The 19895-nt window shown below is 44.1% G+C and overlaps 1 protein-coding gene across 1 annotated transcript in view; it reads right to left on the reverse strand.

Moving 5' to 3' along the window:
• Window positions 1-1716: 1716 nt before the first annotated feature.
• skib (v-ski avian sarcoma viral oncogene homolog b) overlaps window positions 1717-19895 on the reverse strand; it is a 35374-nt gene continuing 17195 nt past the window's right edge. Inside the window, exons 2-7 of the mRNA XM_030091516.1 lie at window positions 5451-5564; window positions 5256-5359; window positions 4940-5172; window positions 4009-4283; window positions 3682-3912; window positions 1717-3402 (exon numbers count right to left, since the gene is read on the reverse strand). Of these exons, the coding sequence (XP_029947376.1) occupies window positions 3181-3402; window positions 3682-3912; window positions 4009-4283; window positions 4940-5172; window positions 5256-5359; window positions 5451-5564 (1179 nt within the window). The 3' untranslated portion in view covers window positions 1717-3180. The remainder of the gene's footprint in view (window positions 3403-3681; window positions 3913-4008; window positions 4284-4939; window positions 5173-5255; window positions 5360-5450; window positions 5565-19895) is intronic.

Consider the following 19895-nt stretch of genomic DNA (forward strand, 5'->3'; position numbering starts at 1 on the left):
ATCACTGTTATTATTGGCTTTATTATGTCTAAGATGATCATATTTTTTTGCCATCATTTCATTATCGGTTGTGATGTAGCTCTTTTACAAGCTCAACTGCATTTTTTTAACCTCACAAAATTATGTTTCATGATGAAAAAAAAAGATGGTTTATGAAAAAATAAGATTCATTCATTCCTTTATTCACTGAAATCTACATTTTTAATAATTTAATCATGATTTCCAGATTGGGAGTGAGAGAAACAGTTCTCATGAAAAATGTGTTAAAATCTGCTTTTTATCCAGAGATGATTGTTATTGAGCAAAACCCAAGTTCATTTACACGTATCTGAAGGTAGAGGTCATTTTCAGCAGGCAGTTTGGGCATTTTTGTTGCCCACTCCTGTTACGTCCATCAGGTATTTTTAAAGCCCCCTGTGCTTTTTTTGTTTGCTCGTTAAACTACTTGTAATCCTGATATATTTGACATGAATATACCAGACACCAGTGTTAATTTCCCTTGAACACCTCAGTGTTTCCTAAAACAGGACAAACCACGGCGCTCCGAGACGGCGTCAGATGTGAAGATGCCGCGCTCTCAAGGAAATCAGCTCATTAGAAGCCATTAAATCACATAGTAAATGCTCCTTAAAGAAACTGGCTGACCCTGCAGTTAAACCTCCCAGCATGTAACCACAACAGCCCCCGAGACCTTCGTTAACCATTTAATAAAGCGGGAATACCCAGAGTGTGCCACTGCTCGCTTTGATCCGTCCATTAAAGATGCATAATTCATGGGCGGCATTAAAAAAACAACCAGGACTTTCTCACTGCATATATTTTGGGAGGATTATCATTGGAAAAACATGAATCTGATTTATCTAAGTGGCACACTAATTTGAGGCAGTGTACAGAGAAAGAAGCTAAATGGAATTCAGACATTATTTATTCATTTTCTAAATTTTTCCTTTTTTTTAAAAAAAAAAAAAAAATAAAAAAAAAAACAACCTTCTGGTCGTCATCTAAATTAATTGTGACCTTCACAATTATGCAGGCTTTTACAGAGCAGCTTAAAATGTGAAGCGGTTAGCACTCTCACCTCACTGTGAGGCGGTTCCCGGTTCGAGTCCAGGCTGTGTCCAGCTTTCTTTCCTCATGCATATGAGGCTAAACAGTCAGCCCAGATGTCCTGTCGCTTTTTTTATTTTAAAGAAACGAGGAAAGAAAAACCCTTTTCAAGACACAGTGGGACTGATTTAGATTTTAATGGGTATTATACAAGTTTTCTGAAAGAAAAAGAAAACATTGAAACAAGAGGCAAGTGAAACCCCACTTCCAAAACCAAAAACTACAACAGCATCAGCTAAACAAAATGGATATTGCTATTACACTGTACCCAACAAATACTGAGCGAGGGTATCATAATGATAAGACATAAAAGTGTTTCTTGTCTAAAATATACAAGAGCACCCGAAGGATGAACCCAGGATGAGGCGTCGTTTCTACTCTAGTCTGACTGGGAAGCAGAGAATTCAGATCCATTTTTCGGTTTTTTGGTCTGTGGTGTCATATATACTCTATAATTAATGAAATAATAAAAATCTTTAGAAAAAAAAAAAAAGAAGAAAAGGAGGGGAGAACTCATAATATTGTGTTGGTGTGGAGTTCAGGTGTGGAGATAAATGCCCTGTGATTGCTTTTGATACTCAGGGCTCAGCAATGAAAATGCAGGGTCTGTTTTTGTTTTTTTTTTCTTTTCTTTTCTTTTCTTGTTTTTTTTTTTTTTTTTGCAAATCCAAATAGAGTCTCTTTTTGGTTTCAAGTAAGAGCAAAAAATAATATTCATAATCAATTTAAGTCTGGAGCAAGCAAACATACCATACCAACAAACATCTTATTTACAATATCATTGTATTTACATCAGAGGATACTGAGGGAAAGTGTGTTTCAATTCTAAGTTCATGTTTAACTTTGTGATTTGAAAAATGTAACAGGGAGTACAATGCGCAATGCAAGGTTCTTTCGTTAAAAAGTGCAATTCCTTTTTCTTAAAGTAAAAAAATATATATCCATATTTTGTATATATGTAGAAATGTTGTTCATATAAACAGCAATTGTTGATTTAAGAGCCCTAAAACCAGTGACTAAAAATGAATGCTTTCTGTTGCTAGGCAGCAAATTAATGTAGAATATAAATTATTTTACAATACTCCATAGAAAATCAGAAGTACCGCGTTTCAACATAAACAGCTATCGAGGGTTTTTCTTTTTCTTGTTTTTTCTTTTTAAAAGGAGTGTGTTTGTAGGCTTATCGAGACTAAACATGGGCAAGAATATCTGCTATTTACCACATGGTTTGGTTGCGGAAAAAAAAAAAAAAAAAAAAACATTACTGGAAAACAACGACGAAAAGTAACACTTCCATAAAGTATCTAAGCATAAACAGTGGTGGACCTGAAGGCAGCCCACCAAACCTCCAATACTTCAGGTTTATCAAATACAAAAGGTAGATAAGCTGGTATACATGCGTACATGTCGGTATATGGATGAATTTTTTTTTTTCTCTTTTTCATCTTGCCTGTGGGTTAACAGTGCTGCGCAAGCAATATTTCTTAAAAAGTACATCTTCTACACAGTTATAAAAAGCAAGCGGATATTAAAAGTAAATAGTGGTAAACTTGTGTCTCTTGTTTCCAGTGGTCTGCAACGACACCTTTGAGTGTACCAATGTTTTTTTTTTTTTTTGTTTTTTTTTTGTGGCACCAAGAGTTTCCTCGTCTGCTCATGTTTCTTCCCTTCATATTCAAGTAGTGTTATGTAGCTATATTTGCACATCTTAGAATAGCTTATACCAAAACCAAAGTCCTTGGACAGCGTGGGGTGTGTGAACCGAGGGCTCTGACGTCTCTGGAAAGAAGTGTGTTCATGGCTGAAGGAGTCTCTCCGAGTTCCACGCTCTAAAACATGCTCAGACATCATGCTACTTTCCAGTTCATTCATTAAATTCATACGGTCATTATTATATTCATGTATACCATTACATATGACTTGTTTTTTTTTTTGTTTGTTTTTTTTTTCTATAAAAACCAACGTTGATGAATTTTTCCCAACAGGATGTGATGAAGTCCTTGAACATGCTCCTTTTTCATTGAGTCTCTGAGTCCAGTTTTTATTTTTTTTTTCTTTAATAAATGTGCAACTTTAGGATCCGTTGGTGAGCTGTGCGCTCGCTCTGTGTGCGTCTGTGTCCGTGTCCTTGGGCTCTCCGGGGGGACTGCCGCCGGCCTGCAGGGCCAGCTGGGCCTGCAGGTCTTTGACCACGCTCTCCAGGCTCTGCCGGGCTTCTCGCTCCTGCTGGAGTTCCTGCCTCAGCAGCTCGCGGTCGGCTTCGGCCTGCTGGAGCTGCGTGTGCAACTCCTCGATCTGCACAACGCAACACAACACAACACAACACAACACAACGCAGTCAGCACCGAGGGCAGAACATCCAGAAGTCATGTCGCGGCTAATCAGCGTCTTATTTTCTGTAAAACGAGGAAACATTCTGTGCGCTTTAAGATAATAATTATCTGATGTGAACTGAATGAGCTGTAAATGGACAGACATGTTTTCACTCTGTTGTGATATCGATGCATTTTATTTTTAACATCATCTTGTGCATCGTTTCACGAGATAAACTCAATCCCTGCCATCCGCTCTCACCTGAGTGGAGTACTTGACCCGGAGCCGCTCGGCCTCGCAGCCTTTGTCGCAGACTCGTATCTGCCTCTCTCTCTCCAGCTCCCTCTTCAGCCGGCCGCAGGACTCCTCTGCATCCCTCATCTTCCTCTCCCAGTCCACGCGCAGGCGCTCGATCTCCTTCCGCAGGTTACGTTTAGCCTCGATGGCCTCACGGAGGCGTCCTTTCTTCGCCACCCTCACAAACTCCAGTTCCTGCAGGAACATGAATAAACATGTTTCCCTCGGCTCCGTGGAACACTCGCCCTGTTCATTTGTCGTGGTGTGGAGTAGAAGGAGAGCGAGCGATACCTGCTGAAGGCTGCGTTTGGCCTGAACCGCCGCGGCCAGCTTCTCCTCCTGCTTCACCCGCATGCGGACGATCTCCTGCAGGAGCTTCTCCCGGGACTCCTTGGTGTCCAGGCCGCCGTACAGCATCTGCCTCATGGAGTCCATCTCGGGGTAAACCGTGGGCGGCAGGAAGGAGGGCCTGTCCTGAGACGGAGCGGCGCTCTGAGAGGTCAGAGCCTGAGACACGCTGGAGCAGGCGGACGGAGGCGAAGCCAGCGAGGAGGCAGGTATCGGGCCTGCGGCGGGAGAGAAGACATTAAATCATTTAAAGAGGAGGAGTTGTTCACATTTGTTTATTTATTATGGCTTTCCTTAAACTGTCACGGAGACCATGAGGCTCTGTTCTCATTTACATGCGAAAGCTGTAAAAACAGAACACACACTTACACAACATGAAGTTACAGACAGAATAAAGTTAAAGTATAGGAGATGCATCATGACACAGACAATAATTAAAAAAAAGAAAGACTAGACACAATGGCCAGATATTTATACTGCTCTGTTGTCTTTTTATTTCAAATTATTGTCGTGTATAATTTTGTTGGGTGATATATTTTTATTTTATTAGCATTATAGAGCTGCAGTGAAGTCTGAATTGCTCCAAACAGGATGAATTAAGTCTATTTTTTTTTTTACTGTACATAATAAATAAAAGTGCATGTTGTTCTTCTGTACTTCCCACATTCGACACCAGGGGGCGCAGTTGCACAGAAATCACCACGAGCCAGCTTTGCTGTGGCTCATTTCCAGAGGGGTTTACTGTGTAATAAAACTTGTAATTGGACAATCTGTCTTATACACACACACAGAGTTGAGAGAAGCTCAAATTCTCAGTTTCTTTTTCTAGTTTTTTTTGTTCTTTTCCAAAATAAAAACGGTGGGCGGCGCTCACCGTCGTCACAGTCGTCCACATCGATCTCTCCATCTGTGTCCATGTCGTCCGCCCGGTTTGCGGTGCCGGGGTGGGCCGCCTTCGCCGTGTGCTGCGCATCGCCATTATGAAGCTCCTGCCTGGAAATGGCGGCGGGCCCCCTGCCAGGAGTGTGGCTGTCCTTGGGATGGACCGGAGGGGGCAGAGAGGCGAGAGCTGGAGCAGCCAGAGCCTCCTGACTCTTTGAGCAGGGCCTACGGGGGGAGAAAACCCCAAAAGAAGTTCATTTAATGCATTTCATTGGGTCGTCTGAACTTCAGGCGGTTGTCAGGCTCACCTCTCCGCCTCATTTTGAGCCGCTGGTTTCTCTTTTTCGGAGGCTTTAGGAGACCAGGGCCGGAAAGCAGAGGGTCTCTGCTTCAGCTGGACCTGCTTCAGATCCTGAGACAACAAACCAGACAACCCAGTCAACTCAGAGAGGCCGTATGACGAGAACTCAGACCTGCGCCGTTTTCACTTTCACGCCACAAACCTTGTGCGCGGACTTCGACAGCGACTGCAGCCAGTCGGGCTTTCTGTCTTTGTCGGCTGACGGAGAGAGCAATTTGTCGAATTTGGGCTTCTTGGTCGGGACGGGGCTGGGGGACTGCAGGAGAGGAGAGAGAAGAGGCTGTTAATCATCACCATCCTCACCTCAGATGAAGAGCAGGGATTACATCAGGGGGCATCTCAAGAGCACACAACTACCAAAAACCAAAACTGCATTATTCACACCAATTAGTCAGAACATGAAGTGACTGTTTTTACAGTTTTGTCCTGCAGTGAAAAATCAGAAGGTCACTTAAAACATAAAAAAAAAAAAAAAAATGTATTATACAAACAGTGGAGAAAGCAGCAGAAAGACGAGGAGGATAGAAGATGTGTCTGAGTAAGCGTTTGGTCTTCGAGCTTGGCATGTCTGCATGCTTGAGTGTGTGTGTGTGTGTGTGTGTGTGTGTGTGTGTGTGTGTGTGTAAGCAGGGCTCTGAGCTGAGCAGACACTCAAGCTGGTCTGGCTGGCAGCCAACAGGGCTACATTGCTCCCTGCCAGGCAGAGGAGGCGCCGTCAGGTGGAGCAGATCGACTGCCCCAACCACAGAAATATAGCCGTGCAGAGACAGAGGCAGACAGAGAGGAAGACAAATTAAAGTAATTGCACTTAGATCTGACAGACGATCGAGTAGAAGTGTTCTGAAACAGTTGTGCATCAGTGCCAGGCTGCAGAGTCATGTGAGGTCTGAAAACCTGAGGCCCACCTTGTTAAGAGCCACAAAACGCTGAACCCACATACTGGGATAAATTGTAGCCTGTGTGTGTGTGTGTGTGTGTCTCTGTGTGTGTGTCTGCAGGAGCTTGTGTGGAGATAGCTAACCTCCTGAGCCCTCAGGTCTGCACTTGTCAGACGGAGGATATGTTTACCTATGCAGGCGCAGAGGCCGGCACAGACCTGCCCGTCGCTCTCTTACTCACTACTATGACATCCTGCCTCCAGGAATGGCAAACACTCCCATCTCCCTGTGTGTGATTCAAGGCGAGCGGTTCCTGTCTACCTTGGAAATACTCAATGGAGAAGGCTCCTGAAAGGGCGGCACGCAGCCGCGAAGACTCGGGCTGCGTTCGCCGTAATCTTCCCCCTCCTCCTCCTCCTCCTCCCCCCCCCGGTTGGAAATTAATGACAAACTTCATCTAGCGATGAATCACGTCTCGCAGATTTCCCACGCGAAGCCAGACTCCGCTGCTGCGTGAGCGCAGCTCTGAGTGGGTGTCGGGACATGTGGGGAGGTGGGTGAGTGCGGGTGTAGACACGCACATGCATGTGTGTGTGTGTCTGCATGTGTGTGTGTGTGTGTGTGTGTGTGTGTGTGTGTGGGAGAGTATGAGGTGTATTTGTAGGAGCGTCTGATGCAACTTGTTCACGACTGGAGGCGTTAAGTCACGTCTGACGGCCCGCACCTGCAACACACACTCACAATCTGCTGCGGCTCGCCGTCAAAAATACTCATTTATGAATGTAAAGAATTCAAATGGTCAGAGATGACGCTCCAGGAGTTCTCAGGAATATATAAATATAGAAATACACAGAATTTGCAAAAGTACTCACATTCTTTACATAAAAAAATGAACAAACATTTGTGTAAACAGAGCAAGTATTTGACTTGAAGAAAGCAATTGAGAACATATGAATCCTGAAATTTACTCAAGTATGAAGGCAAATATAAACTTTTAACTTTACTGCTCAGTGAGGCAGAAAAGAAAGAAGCCATATTTCACTTACATAATCATCTAATAAACTGACTGACCTTTGATAAAACATTTTGAAAGGCTCTTCATTTGTGGAAAGAAAGCCTTACTATTCAGACATCACTGATGCAACTTGATTGCTCTTGAATTTGTCACTTTTCACAGTTTTGGTCTGAGTAAATGTTAAGATCAGCTGCTTTGATGTTTTCACTTTAAGCCTGAATCAATCTCAAAAAGGTTAAAACAAGCCAGTTTGAAGGAGGAGAAAGTGCAGATATCTGTCTTAAAAAAGTAAAAAGTCTTCAGAAAAATAAGAGCTGAAGTGAAGCAAGGTGCCGTTTCTCTCCATAAGTGATCTGTGAAGCTCTCATGTGCCGGTGTCAGTTCACTGAATATGACTTTTAGTGGCTTTGGAGGGTTAAAAAGACAAAACATACCATTAAAATATGATAAATATGGACTATGGAAATTGCCTTGGGTCTTTTCCCTTCCATTCCGTAGACTAAACTGTAAAATAGCTACCTCTGGGCTACATGCACTGTCCAAACACCGCTTCACTTCATAATCTTCATTATATGTTTGCTCAAAGAGTCGACTGTTGGAGCGCAGCGTCGGCTGTGATTCGATGCACGCCCCTCAAAGTTCAGATTTAGTCTGAATACCTCATCGTGCAGTGAATAATTCTTGTTCGTCGCATGAAAACAGGGAAACGTACGGTGCAATCCAGCAGTTTTTCTTTTTTCTTTTTTCAACTGTTTGACGAATCCACTACTGAAACAAAAACTCGTCGCACCACTTTCCTGTTTGGATTCTGCCTCCATGAGCTGCACCAGGTGTACATTACATGTTTGTCTGGACACTCCCCTCACGTCTTGCTTCCTCTCAAACGTCTCTACCTGTCTAACCAGTCGCCACATTACACACAGACACACACACACACACACACACACACTCAGTCCGCCACGCACAGACGCTCACACCCAGTCAGTGTTTGGTTTAGCTACTGTAGGTTAATGCCTTCAACCTGTGGAGCGGCGGTGACTCGACCCCTCACCTGCCCGACTGGAGGCCGGCTGTATTCTAAGAAACTGCTGCCCTGGTTGTAATCAGACTCTGTAATTACTGACGTGACCGTTGTTTTCCTGACAAAGGATGTCTGCCTGTCTGGTACTATTTCTACCCTGAGGTTTGCAGCTCCAGGAAGGCTCTGAGCACTAGACATAATAGAGCCAGAAAACAGACACTCCCAGACACCACAAGGGACCTGCTGGCTAAATATGACACTGACCTCACAGGAGAGCAGCCGCACGGGCTTTACTCACCACCACATCATAGACATAGCATGGCCGCGGAGTCATAACACCCCGCTCGCACATCCTACCGCCTCGCAGGATCCGCAGAGCCGGAGCAGGACATCCATCCCTCCCTCCCCTCCCACCGTCCCTCTCCTCCCCCTCGCCTTCTCGCTCTTTCTCTCTCTCCCTGGTAGGAGAGGGAGACTTCCTCTGAGGAGTTTGCTTTGGCCGAGTCCCCTGTGGGAACTGAGTCTTGAGTGGGAGGGGGGAGGTGGGCCAGGAGAGGGGGACCACAGAGGAAGCACTGAGCTGAAGGAATGTATACTTGAAGGCCAAGTACAGCCTCCCCTTTCAGACTCCATTCAAGCATTGCCCTTTTCAACTCGCTATTGTATGATATTTCTTTGAGGCGCTGTAATGAGGGAGCAGTTCAAAGCAGACCTGTAGGCTAAACAGGGTCTAATAGCAGATGGGCAAGAGCAGACATGCTTTATTTTTTAATTAGTGCTACATAATGGCGTGGAAACACGAGGATAAGCCCCAGATACTTCTCATGCTGGCATGGCGGATAATCACACACATCACAAACATATCAATATCTGCTCAGAGGACAGCGTTTGACCCGCTCGAACAATAATTCGTCGATATCCTGCTAACTGGAGCGTGATTCGGATTGAGCTGTTTTTTCACTTGAACATGGAGCTAATCAACAGTATTTGTTTATCGAACACTGATGTAGTAACTCTGTGACTAAACCGGGACTGGCATTTGGTATCGAGGCGGTTTTGAATTAAAAAAAAGGAAAAAAAAAAAAAGGTCTAATCATGACATCTTGAACGTGGTTAGCTGAGGGGGAGCGTCAGCAAATACCACACCACAGACGATGCTGATTAAAGGGTCAGTTCAGCCAAATCACAGAAAAAGAAACAACATATCTTCTCACTAACTTGTCATCATTTTTTCCATTCCGGCGCGAGGGGAGTTATCAGATTAAAAATACATTCAGAGCAGTCAGCAACAACATGTGAACATTTCAAATAAGACGATATTTTCTCCCAACACTCTCTGTTTGCCGCCGGGGGAGAGAAGCCAAGGCAGGAAGGCAGAGTGGAGGGGGAAGTGGGAGCATGAATGGATGAGTAGAAGGAGGAGAGCAGGAGATCGATGAAGAGGGAAGAGGCAGCAGACGCTCAAAGGGACGCGAGGACAAAGTCAAATTGGTTCTCCAGGTATCAGGCTTGACAGGTGTTGAGGAGTGTGGTTAAGGTGTGGTTCCCATTGTTTCACGGGAGTTCCTTCTCAGGCCATTCATCTCTTGTTTTGCAACCATGTATTAAATCTGTGTAACGCGTAAGTTTAATGAGCGTGGTAACACTTGAAAACTCGAGTCGTGTGCACAGCTGGTCTGAGTGGAAATAATCTGCGGCTGAAGAGGAAAACTGTGAGGGAAAAAGCTGCAGATTGATGGAACAGTAGTTCTGAATCCTGCCTGCTTTTCAGAGTGTTTCTCCTAATCTGTACTTATGTTACTCCTGTTTGGAACGAGTGGAAATAAACAGACTAAATTTTCCCTTAAAAGGTATTCCTTCAAAATCCACCGAGATCTGCTTTGTTCCTCTGTCTAATCAAAAAACAAACAAACCAAATCCGTTTAAACAAAGTGGATTCTTGAGCTTGATAACCTCTGTGTACAGTAAAGTGATATTCACGTTTTGAGATCAGACTTTGTCGCCTGCCAGTTTGACTGACAGCCACTGAAACCGATCCGCCCCCAATACTGTAATCATCCAAAATGACAAACGGCCTTTCAATATTTCTGTCACTGTCAAACAAAATATGTGGTCAATAAAGTATTCGGTTGTATGGTGACACATGGTTGGCCACCGCGTCATGTCACTATTATGTAAACAGGAAGTGACAATATGTTTTTGTCTTTCGCTGTAAGAAAATAAAAAAAAGTTGCACTACACACTAACTGACAAAATTACAATAGTTTACTTCTTAAGTTGAACCACTGAAGCTGATTTGGGCCCCGTCAAAATTATATTTTAAGTGAAAATACATCAATTTTGCATCGTTTTTAAGAGAAGTTTAGTACATAGATCGCAACATTTTGAAAACCATTTACCCAGAAATGGCAGGAACACTGAAAATTACGTAATTCTTATGCCAGGCCACTAGTGGGCGTTGTTTGGTTTTGGAATGAGACCAGTATGCTGCAAACGTCGATGATGGGAGAAACCCAGACATACGGACAGACGATGACGTTGGATTGTTTTTCCAGGTGACTTTCAACTATAAAACTAAAACTTTTGTCTCCGTTTACATCGAGGTGTCGTCAGAGTGTTTCCAAATCCAGCAAATGTGTTTGGTTCTACTAATTATTTGAGCTTAAACTAAAAGTAAAATTTAAGCGAGATGAGAAAAAAGGGACAAGTATGTCAGAATCCTAAACAAGTTGGTCAACAGGCAGCTTGTATTCGTGCTAAGGCGCTAATTAGCGTGGAGCTTCCGTTCTCTGTGTTAACAAAAATGGCTGCATCGTCTCATTTATTGTACGGACACACACGGTCTCCATGTTTTAATCTAAGTGTGAAACTATGTGCGTGTATTTTTAAAGACTGTAATTACTCTCATGCTGGCTTCATGTAATCTTGAGCTGCAAAGTAAAGCCCGTGAATTTTTCATGTCTTTCAAAGCGGCGGCCGCGACAGCGGGCTAAAACCGAAAACCTCCCGCATCTGTCGTGCCACTAAATAAAAACCTCTAATGAAATTATCAGGAAACAAAACATAGGGGCCGACCGCCGCTCATCTGGGCGAGACAAATATAGTTTCTCCAGCTGAACTTCCTGGGGCAACGGTCATACAATACCGACGCACGCCGCATGATAGCACGGCATTAAGAAAAGTGCACAGCAACAAGACACAACAGTTTCAGATTACGGCCTCCTTTCCCCTCCTAAACCCCTGAATGTAATCCCCAGATCGACATGTGCTTAGTGGGGCGCTGTCTCACTCAAGGGCACACCAACTGGCACGACTCGCTCGGGTAACAGCCTTAGTTGGAAGTGAGAGAATACTAGTTTTAGTAATGTGATCCCCGCACTTCGGTGTGGACGGTCAGAGGGATGCCGCAAGCTCTCTGTTCCAACTCTCGCTGCATAAATTGTACGTCACTCCCCTGATTTATATAAACCCTGTGGTCACCTCCTAACAGCTGGGGGAAAATTATTGGTCTCGGCCCAGAATATCCCTGAAACTTCATCCGTATTCCACACAGATAAAGCACAAGCTCCCATTTCCCCTCTCTAAATCAAAGCTTAATTTATCAATTTACTCGGTCTCCGTTGGGTCCACTTGGAGGATATTTTGTTTGTGGAGCTGAAGTGAGCCGTGGCGGTGTAGTCACACAAAGACAGCCACGGGGCTTGGCATAAGGTCGGCATTACAGTAAGGCTTATTGGATTGTCCTAATTGTCTTTGGGATTGAGACTTGATGAGGTCTGAGGTGGATGCAGGACAGGCTGTTGTTCCTAAAGGTGGAAAATCTCATCAGATCCACACAACTTGACACATATAGCTTCACGGCAGCGAAACACGGCAGCGTTCTGAAATGATGGACCATTCATAAAGTCAGCAGAGTGGAGAAAAACGGAACTGCACAGCATCTAAAACCTGCAACGACGCCGTTACCTGATGGAATCAGAGCACTTTTTGCACGTTGTTGAGGCAAATCACCTGCATCACATTAATATTTTTGAGTTTTCGGCCGCAACTGGTCACCGGGAACACAATGTTAGCACGTTATCATAACAGCATTTACTCCAGGCCCATGTTCGTTTTCCTGACAAGTGTTGTTCTAATGTTGAATTTCCTTTCAGCTCAGTTTTGCGCTCCTTTAAGTGCAGAGAAAAATAACACTTCCTTCAGTTTGTACATGCTGTGCATTGTTTGACAGCCAGTGAATAACTTTGTATGGCTATTGAATTGAGCACGCAGCCTTTTCTTGCACTATTTCCCCAACGAAAATAAATACGTCAAGTCTATTTTGATGGCGTTAAAAGAGAAAGCAGTAAGCAAAGCTGGGTCAAACGAGTCCAAACAATGAGTTGAATGAATAAACTCATGGCTTATAGTTTGTGATATGCAATGTTTTGTCGAATAATTCAATATGAATTGCGATAAACAGTCAAATGTAGATAAACTTTGATATAATGGTCCTTGATTGACCCATATTGGCCACATTTGTGGATTTTAGATTTTAGTAATTTTGGTGTTTCAAAATTTTTTTTTCCTCATAGATTTGAGTCAGCCGTTGTTGTCACTAGGTCAGATCTTTAACAACCAAAACTTTAATACCAACAAATCATTCACTGATGCAATGCAAAAACAAAACAAAAATAAAAACAATAGGATGTTGGATTTTGCTTTAGTGAGGAGAAAATTGTTCAAAGATGATAAAATAAGTAAAGGAAATTGTGGGGTGCTTAACTCCAGTTGAAATTGGTACTAAAGTAGGCTAATTGAATTTATTTTGTGTTTATTTGGAGGATGTGGTAAGTTGAAATACGATTCCCTTTGTGTTTCCTGTTTAGTTCTTGTATAGCGTCACTCTGATCCTCAAAAGCTGAATCTTCAGGGTGCAGCTGGCTGCAGCGAAGACACACCGAGCACGTAGCAGTGTTTGTTCGACCCGCCTCCCTCTGTGTCGTCCTACACCCCTGCCAAACCCGGATTAAAAATATTAAGACGCACTAAACTTCCCAATAATCTTTTTGCTGACAACTTTAAGTTCCTGTCATGAAAAAACCTGCTCTTGAATGAGGCGATCAGCCTGCGTGCGCATGAAAAGATCATCTGGCTGGTGAGGGCGAACAAAAAGGAAGATTACTGTTCGGCCGCATGACGAGAAACGAATTCCAATTCAGGCCCAAACATGGCCGCCTCGCCAACAGGACCGGCCCGCCCGGCTTTTCCCCTCGGCCCGTCGACAGTCCGAATCTCTCTGGATCCCTCCTGCTGAGGATGACCTCACGGCAGAAAGGACCCATAAGTTATTTCAACAGACGTGGAAACCCTACCCTCAAAGACACGGACCAGATATCGCTGCAGATTAGGTTTTATTAGCATGAGCATGTTTGGTATGGTTGTGAGTCAAAGTTATCTTAGGAAATGAAACGTGCTCCATGACGGGCGTATTTATAGATGCACTTAGCGCCAAATTCAGTAGATAGCTGTCTGAACCCCCCCCCCCCCCCCCCCCCCGACTCGCCACCACCATCCCACCTTACTACTGTACTCTAGGAGCAAGAGAATCAAACAGGAAAAAAAAACCACTTCTTCAGATTTTCTTCATGCTTTCACAACATGCAGACCAGCATGAATCAGAACCACTGAAAGGTGAGAACAAGCTCTAATGGTCTCTTTGTCTCTCTTTTGAAACTTTGTGCCTCGCCGGGATGAATGCAAACTGCCACAACATGAGACGGAGCTGCAAAATGAGTGTGAGCAAACGAGAATCAAAACACTTGTAATGTTTTATTAAAGAGCAAGCTGCTTCCTTTTTATTGTTCCTTTCATTAAAGTATAATTGCGTCATGACGTACTTCACATCGTGATCAGCAGACGGAAAGCTGCATCTGAAAGTCCAAAAGGTCAAGTTGGGAGCGCAGACACACACACACACACACACACACACGCCCTCAACAATGAAACACCTGGTCGGTGCCATTGAAGTCGCACTGTAATGATAACAAAAGGAGACTGTTTCACTTGAGTCAGCTTTTGTGTGTCAGGTCCCGCCCACATTAACCCCATCAGCCAATCACAGCGAGGCTCAGCTGGCCTTTCAGGAGCGCTGACAGCAGACTGATTGACAGGTGGAAAGTTGGATTTTCAGTTGCGGTGACATTTCTGTGCGTAATGGTTTAGGCGTGATCGTACCGTGTTGTTTTTTGAGACTGAATAAGACTTCCTTTTGGGTGTGTGAAAGGAGACACAACAACTGGAGAGGACCGCATGTGGAAGTTATAAACACGATTACTGGCCTGGTAAATTCTTGTCTATTGTTGTGATGTTTTGGGGAATTTAATGTGGATATTTCTACAGGCGCTCGGCACCAAATAGCTGTCTGAGCCCCCGCTCTGCCCCCCTGCTGGAGCACTGGAGGAAGAGCATCAAACATCAGCCCACACAATCTGTGAAGATATGAAACTGTAGCTACAGTCACACACACGAATACACACACAGACACACACAGACACACACACACACACACACACACAGACACACACACACACACACACACACACAATGGCTTTATGCTTCTATTAACATTTAGCACACTTATAATGTAGGAGCAGCTGCAGCGCTGACCAGGAGGCCGGAGGGGAGGAAGGTTAACGAGAAACGCAGCGTAAGAGAGAAAGAGCGTCGGCAGGCAGACGTTTATGGAATTTAATTTAGAGCCCGTGATGAATTAAAAAAAAAAAAAACTCTTACTCGAAAACATATTCATGCAAACTTTCTGGAACAGCACAGAATTTTTATTTTTTTTTAAAGGAGAGTTTGGAAGGAACATGCTTAGTTTCTATGTATTGGTACAAAATACGACTGTAATTAGCCGTTTGAATATATATACTCATTTTTTTTTGTTATCTCCTCAGGTTTTATGGATGTGAGGAAGCGTCCTGACCAGACACGCGCCGCCCCTGGAATACACAGTGGCGGTGGAGACGGTCTGTGCTCTTGAATCGAATTAAGTGATAGCTGTGAGAAAGTCTTTGTCAGGGCGCCTAAAATGGTTTCCAGACAGGCCTGCGCTTAAGGGTACGTCACCTAAAATGGAGAAATTCTTTGAGGCTGTTTTTGTCATTATCCCCACATTTACAACTCAACCCGTGCTTTCTTATTGATGTCAGTGTATCGTGTGTGTGTGTGTGTGTGTGTGTGTGTGTCTGGAGCCACACCGTCATACATGTGTGCGTGCCTGCACAGAACTTGATCTCCGCCGTGCAGCAGTGCCAATGCCATGTTTGCCATGCAAGCTTAATCCCTTGGCAATACGCTGACCCTCATCTGATTCGCCGCCGGTGCTGCATCTGTGGACTCTAAACCGTCCACGGTAACCTTCTCTTCACTTAATCATTTAGGGGCCTAATCGTGACTCAGGCCGTTTGGAATTCTTGAGAGATTGCATCGCGCCGAGATAACGCGGCACAATGAACGATGCCAAGATTTACACCTCTCAGCCACAAAGTAAACAGCCTGGTTTCAATAACTGATGACGGACATTAGAAAGTTAGACATCAGAAACTAACAAGGGAGAGATTTGGAACACAGTTTGAAGAGTCCAGATTATTATGGAATATCGGGGTTTGAGTCCAAGTCTGTGTGTTCTGCCTGTGTGAGTGTGTGTGTGAACTCAGGCTTCCTCCAAAATGTTTAAAAATGCTACTTGGTGACTCCAGATCAGTGGAGTCACACATATTTCACATACTACAGCCAAATTTCATCTCGAGCGCACTGGACTGGTAAAATATTGCAATAATGACCTTAGAATTGAATCTTTAGGTTTTTTTTTTTTTTTTGCTGTTGCACAGAGTATTTGTGATGAAAAAGTCTATCTTTCCAGTAGAATAAAAAACTACTGATGAAAATAACTACAATCTCAACATAAAGCATTTAATATCTCCTGGTGAAAAATACAGTGAAATATAATTCCAGTTTGAAAGCAGTGCGGTTTCATGCTAATGTTTCAGCTCAGGTCCCAGTGTTGTGTTATCTCGGCTACTCTGAAGACATTAGCTTTGGAAAATAAAAAAGTTATCTTTGAAATTTTTTACCATTTTATTGGTGGTTTGGCAATCTGGACCAGATCCTCTTGTAAAGTCTTTTTTTTGTTGCTGTTTTTATCCACCCCAGCCCATGTCTACAGGTTAATAAAGGGGAACAGAAGATGTTGGGATGACTGAATATTGTGATGTGAAATAAAACAAAAACACTTAAGACTCTCTCAAGCGATCAAATTTCAAACCGACTTCGCTGTACTCTCCAGAAAACTGAAAATAACCAACGACGGTGTTATCTAGTGAGTGCGACACATTCTGAGAATAAATGATAAAAGTGAACTGCGGATCGTACCGCCGTTCTCGCAGCACTTATGTGTTGGTATAAAGTTCGTTATGGGAATAGATGGAGGATGTGGACGTCGTCCAGCATTAATGATAATCAGTAAATTGTTGTCACGGTGCAGTGCTGCTCGCTCTCATCTTCCTGCTACATTTCTATTGGTCGGCAGCAGCTGCAGCTCGGAGCAGCAGCCGCTGCACAGCAGAGTCTGCGAACCTCTCTCACCGTACGTCCTCAGACCACAGACTCCAGTGATCATCAGCATTGCTTATTTTTCATCTGGGATGGGTTCAAAATAACAGCCTGCAGGGGCCTTAAGTTTCATGACGGAGTAAATTAAAACTATCTTGGCTAATAATAGATTTACTGTAAGGAAGCTTTTCAGGACTCTAGGTAATCTCCCCTAGTCCCTAAAAAAAGGAAATGTTTGTGTGGCTTATTATAATGCCCTCATTGTTCAAGCTTCATGTCTCCAGTTTGGGCCACATGTTAAAGTTTAATCATGGTTTATTTCTCAGACTTTTACAAAGACACGAAAGCCATGATATGATGATTTTTATGGGCTACAAAGTTCTCCCTGTGGTGATAAAATTAACCCTCCGCAGACAGGCTGTCTCTTTATAATCACCTCACTAATAAAAAAGCAGAAAGTTGGTGTTTAGGTGTGACAGGTAGCAGCTGAAAGTCTCCGGCTTTCAGACTGAAGCAGACGAGTGAGCATTTCTGGTTTCTCGCTGATAAAAACAAACTGGGCCGCTTCCAGACACCAGCGAATCGTCGTCTCATCAGAGGCCTGATGCGTCCAGACTGTAAACCTGGGTTTGTCACCGATAAGCGCATCCCAGCCGGTACGCAGGCGAGGCGTGCGTCACGTTCTCGCTGTTCGCAGGCTCCCCCTCTGCCCTACAACAAGACGGCAAGTCCGCTGTCTGACTGGCTGAGTTTTAATCCCGCAGATTAATACTAATGCCGCGGCAAAGAAGGCGGAGAGACGATTAAAATGTCACTGGATAACCTCTCCGCAACCCAAACAGTAACGGCTCCAAATACACAGACCATTATATCACTGGCGGTACCTGGTACTGCACGGCTCCCCGGCGCCTCCCTCCCCGGGCAGAGACCCGGGAGGGGTCAGGACAGGAGGAGGCCCCGGGAGGGAGAGCACCGGCGGCGGCGGCGGCGGCGCTGCTAACCAACCAGTCTGGACCTCCAGAGTGGAGCGACGGGACGGCTTAACAGCCACAGCTCGGATTAAAGGAAACAAAAAAACCACAAAGACAATTTCCACTAAATGATCTTGTATTATTGTGCAGTTTCAGCCTGGGTTTGGGGCCTTTCTGCAGGGATTTGCATAAAGTCCAGCAGTTATATGTATCATGTAACACATATATGAGTGTATAGGACCTGCCTGAGACGTACTCCAACACCCGGAGCTGCACGAGTGGATAAATATTGTGTGCCATGTCACTATTTCCTATTGTTTTTTTTCTGAAACATGCAGGCCGGCATGAATCAAAACCCTCGCAAAGCGATGGGAACATTACTTTTCCATTAACATGCACAAGCCTCACCCTTTAAAGCGAGGGCCTCCAACTGGCAGGTCAGACAGAAAACTCTGCCACAAACAGCATAAAACAATGAACCAGTCATCTAATTAAACGGGAGAACCTCGGCCGCAGGAATATATGAGGCATTCTGAATGCTCCAAGCACAACTCCAACACCGACCAAACACCCAAAGCCCGTGTGGAGTCGCTTCGTTGCTACATTTCATTCGAGACACGCAAATTATGAAACAAATAAAAACACAGACTCCACAGATTATGGGAATATGTGGAAACGATGCTGCTGTTTCCTCATACAAGCTAATGAAACAACAATTAGGATATTTGTCATATTTTTTCGAAAGAATCTCACATTCTCCCGATTGACTTTTATTTATCTCAAAAGTGATCAGACATGATTCCCATCTCTGTAATAAAATAACAGTTTGATAAGAGATGAATCCTTCCCCACTTGTCCACATTTCTTCCAACGAAGAATAATAAAACATGTTTGTCGACTTTTCCCAATATAATTTTAAGACAAAATATCATATTTATGATTAAAAAAAATTGTTTTGGGTTTATTCAAGAACAATTGCTAGAACTGATACAAAAATACAATTTGTGTTCATTTACTTTATTTATTTGATATTGCAAACTAAAGTGTAATTTACTTTTTTTAAATGTTAATTCACACTTTCAATGATCTCTGATCCTTTTCCGAAGCACTCACCAGTTCAAAACCAAGACAAAAAAATTGAGCATTAATAATCGCCGAAGTGTCACCAGGTTAAGTTGAGCATTAAATTTAACCTAAATTTAACTTATATTCGGTGTAAGCAGATAAAAGGCTTTGACCGGGGATAACTTTAGCTGATGTTTAGGACGCTGACCGCACCTTAAACTCTACTCCGCTTTGCAGACGCCAGGTCAACTGGAGGCCAGTCGCAGCTCACTTCGACTCACCGCGTGCATGTAAAGGAGGCGACTGGAGCAACGTGCACCGGAGCCTCTCCTGCATTGCTGCTCTGCACCACGTTTGGTCAACGTGGACACGCTTCACCTTCAGTCTTTCTGTTCCAAATGTGTGTGCAGGGCTAATTCTGTCCATTAACAGAACACCTGAGCGGCCGGAGAGTCACAGCGGTCTGCGCCGCCGAGCCTCCACGGTAACCCGAGACACATGACCACACACCCACCCACCCCCCACCCCACCCCCGAGCAGCCTGAGGAGAGGAGCGGAGGGCAGGTGGCAGGTTTATTTGGAAAGATGAAAATGGGATGAATACCAGAGGTTAAGAGGTGTGAGGGGACGGAGGGGGGACAGGGGGGATTTAGGAGAGGAGGTCATAAAGACTGTGAGAGGAAGAGGTGAAGTTAGGGTCACTGCTCACTCAGGGTCCCATGTGATGTCATTTCACCAACACAGTGCGCGTCCTGAGAAACCGCTCGGGAGCTAATTGGTTGAACCGGGGTCATAAATCCTGCTGAAATTTATAGATACCACGCCGGTCATTCTGGTGAAATGCCGCCTTCCAGGTTAGAAAACCTAATCTGCGCTCCCGCCGGTGTCGTTCCTGTGATCATTTGAGGACGGAAATATCATTAAAGTTCACGCTAAAGACGCCGGATGTGACTTTTAATGACATCCTCTTTGTTAAATTGTCTTTGAACTTCAAATTCGGGCCGTAAGCTTGGAGGATCATGTCATTATGTCTGACTCCACC

The sequence above is a fragment of the Salarias fasciatus genome, chromosome 5 (genome assembly GCF_902148845.1).
Source record: "Salarias fasciatus chromosome 5, fSalaFa1.1, whole genome shotgun sequence".
In the NCBI taxonomy this organism is placed as follows: Eukaryota; Metazoa; Chordata; class Actinopteri; order Blenniiformes; family Blenniidae; genus Salarias; species Salarias fasciatus.